The sequence below is a fragment of the Elephantulus edwardii genome, unplaced genomic scaffold (assembly GCF_000299155.1).
Source record: "Elephantulus edwardii isolate Elephantulus edwardi_28Jun2011 unplaced genomic scaffold, EleEdw1.0 scaffold00103, whole genome shotgun sequence".
NCBI lineage: Eukaryota > Metazoa > Chordata > Mammalia > Macroscelidea > Macroscelididae > Elephantulus > Elephantulus edwardii.
Window position 1 is genome coordinate 10540140 of NW_006399853.1, and position 4988 is coordinate 10545127.

A 4988-nucleotide genomic window follows, 5' to 3' on the forward strand; every position below is an offset into this window, starting at 1 on the left:
TTCAAATACTTTGGCTTCTCAAATTAATTTGCTCAGCATGGTGAAAGGATGCAGCCCTTACACATACCTTTCTTAATTTAAAACCATGCAGCATCTCCTTGCTCTGTTCAAATGACTAATTATTGGTTGATATACAAGTTCCTCATGAATACCAATAGGTATTCTGGAATTCCAACCCTTCACAATACTAGCCATAATTTGCTGCAATTTACAGAGTCAAATACCTTTGCGTAGTCAATAAAACACAGGAAACATCTTTCCTGTATTCTGCTTCCAGCCAAGATTCATCTAACATTACCAATGTGTGTGGTTTTCGTTTGAAAGTTGACTTCTCTAGCCATTACGTTAGCCTCCTCTGGTCTCCAGCTATCTTACCTGTGAACGTATGGTCTTGCAAATCATCAACAGATGTGGGACTAACATAAGAGAGAGAATGCTTTCCACGGTGCAGAGCAAGACTTTGGTGATGTTGGTGGCGAGAGAAGAGACTGTGGCACTGCTCTGAAAAGACTGTGGCAAGATGTAACCAGAGAAATGCTGAGATAAAGGCCACAGTTTTGCCCCAGTTTTCTTTCAAATGCTTTGCTTGGGGGAAATACCATGATCAAAAAGGTAGTTTTCCCCAGGCAAACCTTATCCACTGCAGTCTGGATGTGCTGACCCCTGCGATTTCCCCAAATGTGGGAAACTCTATAGCATAATTTGTGATAGAGGGGGACTGTGTCCTCACTTTCCCCAGGGGGGAAAAAAGACCAAAAAAAGTTTTGCTTTTTCAATGCTTGAGCTGGCCACAGTTAAAGGTTTTGCAATCACTGAAAGAAAAAGTGACTTGTAGCTGCTCTGAGGCAAATCTTGCTGGATGATTAAGGAAACCAAGGCTTCTTGAATTTGTGCTGCTGAACTGAAACCTGGATTTTCACTAATTGAGGAACTGTGTTTTACTCTTAACCTGATTTGGGACTGCTGAGCAAAACCTGCACTTTCATTCGGTTATAGTCTTTGCCTCCACCACTCCACAACCTATTTCCCTAATAAACTCCACTACTGGTACCACAACTATGACTAAAGTCTGTAAGTCAACAACGAATATCAGACCAAAATGATTGGTAGAAAGAGGCGCAGGAGCAGGTGGGGTGGCATGTCTGACCAAGTAGCTATCTAGTTGCTGCTATGAATATTACTGATGGGAAGAGTTCCCCTTTATGAAATGGGTAGAAGGCAGACTCAGCCACCCCCAGAGTATATCTGCTCCTTTTATACCACCAGACCATGGTTTTTGCAATTACCTGTGCAATGAATAAGGATGACAGAAAAAGAATCTATGCCTTTGAGTATGGTGCTAGAGAAGAATATTGAACATACCATGGTCTGCCAAGAAAACAAACAGCTCTGTCCTGGAGAGGGTGAAGCCAAACTCTTCCTTGCAACAAGGATTTTGAGGCTCCATCTCATTTACTTTTAGTATGTTTCTAGAAAGGACCAGTCCTTAGAGAAGGATATCATGCTTGGAAGGGTGGAGTGACAGTGCAAGAGAGGAAGACCTTGGATGAGATGGATTGACAAGTAATTGGGATAATGAGGGTAGGTGTGTCAGAGACAGTGAGATTGGCTCAGGATAGAGCAGATTTCAGAGCTATTATGCCTAGGGTAACTTTGAGTCATGGTTGACTCGACAGCACACAACATCAACAACACAATATCCCTTCTTCCATGTCTTCTGAATCCAACTTGAGTTTCTAGCAATTCCAAATCAGAACACTGCTACAACCATTCTTTTAAATTACCGTATTGCTGTTGCTGCTGTTAAGTACTGTCAAGTTGAGTTTGATTCATAGTAACCCTGTGAACAGCAGATCTAAACCTTGTCCCATCCTATGCCAGCCTTATAATCTTTGACATACTTGAGGCCATTGCCACATTCACTGTGTTAACCTATCTTGTTGAGTGTCTTCTTCTGCCACCCTGGCTCTCCACATTGCCAGTCATGATGCCCCTTTCCAAGGAATGGCTTCTCCTGGCAACCTGTCCAAAGTATGAGGGATGAAGCTTTGCCACTTGTACCTCTAATGAACACTCTGGTCGCACTTTCCCAAAGACATATGTGTTTGTTCTTTTGGAAGTCCATGGGGTATTCAGTACTCTTCTCCAATACCACAACTCTAAGGCATCAGTTCTTCTGTCACAGATTAGAAAACCCTAAAGAACAGTTTGACTCTGTCAAGTAGAGTATCCGTGAGTCAAAATCAACAATACATGAGTACCTGAGGCAATATGACAGATATTATAAAAAAACAAAGATGATGAAGACTTGAGCCTTTATTTAAGAGATAAACCATAACATCAGGTCCACAAAAGACTCACAGGGCAGAGTGCTGGGAAGAAAAACAAAATCAACCAACTTAGAACAGCTCAACTTCTTTTGTTAGAAAAGCTCCCTGAAGTCACCTTCTGTTTCTTAATATTCCTGTTTCTCAATGCTTATTAATAACCAGACTTGGGAAGACTAAGTCAGAACAGTTAGGGTGAGAAGGACCATAAGGTTCTCTGTAGAGTCAACCACTTAACTCACTGCTGATGAGTTGGATCCAACTCATAGCTGCCTCTCCAATGGGTTTTTAGAGGCTGTAAATCACACGGAAAGTGATTGCCTATCTTTCTGTCATGGAGCTGCTGGTGGACTCAAACAGTTAAAAATGCACTGCCTTCCTTGGGTTCACAGTGCAACTTCCTGTGGACTAAGCCACCAGAGCTCCCTCTGTGAAGGATGCAGGTGAAGCAGCATGTGGGCTTCCTCTGAGTACCCAACAACTCAACTGAAGATGCTCTTACTTCCATTGACAGCTGATATTAATCCCAGAAACATGTGAGCATGCTAGAAACAAGTGTAAGGTCAAGCAATCCAGTCAAGTCTTTAAACAGGGAAATGATGGGAAGGAGTTCCCCATCCTCTCTTTCCTGGTTGGTAGGAGATTTGAGGCTCCTTCAAAATCCAATTCTAGACATTTATCATGAACATGGCTTTAATATCCTGAGCTTCTGGGAAGTCCAGGTCTAAGTTAAGCACCAGAGATAAGGCTGAAACACAGGCAAACTCCGCCTGAAAGTTACATATGAGCCAACCTCCCCAGACCTGGTCAAGGCATTGATCATCTACTATGCCCATGCAGCCTGATCTTGGCAGAAGATAAGGCAAGGTGAATATAATCCTCTATGCTTACAGTTCACCTTAAACTTCGTTGGTTCTAATCCATTGCCAGGGAGTCTATTTTGACCCAGAGCGACCTTACAGGACAGAGTAGGCCTTTTCAATGACCCCTGAGTGAGGCTAATAGATTGCCCAGAATCTGCTGATCTGAAGGTAACCTAAAGGCTGCCAGAGGGAACTTCTGAGAAGCCCACAAAGAAACCTTCTGCCATAAAGCTTATAGCCAAGACCATCACTGTCCCTCACCCCAGGTCACAAGCGGTTCTACTTCCTCGTGCAAGTTCACCATGAGTCACAATACGGCAAGGGTCATGTTGGTCGGTTTATCCACATTTTAGAGAAAGGTGAAGTAGGGAAGGGGAGGGCGGAGAGAATCAGAGGAGGGTTTCCAGGAAATCCCAGGGAATTCTAACAAGCACACCTTCCAAGTCACACTGTGCCAACTTGCTTCCTTACTGGGGTCCTGGGACGCAGGCCTGAGTAGTTTTTTTAGAGAAAAATAAACCAAAACCAATACAACTTTACATTATGTCTGAGGGAATGTTCGCAGAGCAAATGAGTTTCCCACTCAGTAACTGGCAATTCTTCGATTTCGTGACCTGGATCGCAATGCCCGCTGTGTACCAGCGCTCTCTACACCTTTTTCTTTGCGTCTCCTGTCACACAACAGCTTTGAAACGTCTGTCCTATTACAAAGCTCTCTCACTGCTTCTCAGAAGCACCCAGCTGGCGTTTCTCCTCCAGGGCAGCAAATCCGGTTATTTATCTCCCTATTCCATGATTCATTTATGGAGTGATGAGTGGTCCATTACGCTAAGTCTGGGCGTCTGTCTCCCCACAGCCACCTCCCGTTGGCACCCTCCGCCAGGAGGCCGCCGTCGCGTGGGCTGCAGCCTCCCAGCCCCATTCCCCTCCCTCCCTTCTTCCCTCGCTCCCTCCCTCCCTCCACCACCTCCCTGTGCGCCCTCCCCCTCCCCCAGTTATTTGGGAGATTAGACTTCATTAATTAAATCCTGTGCTTAGATCGAACTGTAACATTATTCCAATCACATTTATCTTGCAGGCAGCGGTGGAGATGGCAGGCTCGCTGGAAACGCGCAGGGGAGCCTGAGCGCGCCGGGGACGCACTGCGCGCCGCGCTCCCCGCCGCCACGCAGCCCCTCCATCTTTCTCAGCCCCGCGGCCCGCGCGCCTCTGCCTGGGGGTTCGGCCCCTCTCGAGGCTCTGGTCAACCTCCCCAGCCTTCCCGGGTCCTCTGCAGCGCACCCCCCTCTCCACCCACCCGGGCGTCCTCCCCACACACACGCTCACACGCGCGCGCACACACTCTCACACTCGCACACACGCACACTCGCACGCACACGCCAGTCACTCGCTGGCCGCTCAATGGACCGATTGCCCCGCTTTCACTGAGCCCAGTCCAGCCCTGCCCGGCATGAGAAATTGCAAAATGGCCCGGGTCGCCAGTGTGCTGGGGCTGGTCATGCTCAGCGTGGCCCTGCTGATCCTGTCGCTCATCAGCTACGTGTCCCTGAAAAAGGAAAACATCTTCACCACTCCCAAGTACGCCAGCCCGGGGGCGCCCCGAATGTACATGTTCCACGCGGGATTCCGGTGAGTGCGGCCTGGAGGGGAGGGGGCTGGGGTGCCCGGGCTCCTCCGGGACTCTCGGGGCGCAGGAACTGCGTGATCCCTCCTCTCGGCTTTGACTCTCCCTGCCCCCTCCTTTTTATTTTATTTTCCTTTTTAACCCTGAGCCCCTAAAGCCGATCGATGTGGTTGC

At 47.5% G+C, this 4988-nt stretch overlaps 1 protein-coding gene across 1 annotated transcript in view; it reads left to right on the forward strand.

The window, feature by feature from the left end:
• Positions 1-4510: 4510 nt before the first annotated feature.
• The window catches only part of ST8SIA3 (ST8 alpha-N-acetyl-neuraminide alpha-2,8-sialyltransferase 3), a 9459-nt gene continuing 8981 nt past the window's right edge, over positions 4511-4988 (forward strand). Inside the window, exon 1 of the mRNA XM_006891736.1 lies at positions 4511-4819. Coding sequence (XP_006891798.1) covers positions 4641-4819 — 179 coding nt within the window. The 5' untranslated portion in view covers positions 4511-4640. The remainder of the gene's footprint in view (positions 4820-4988) is intronic.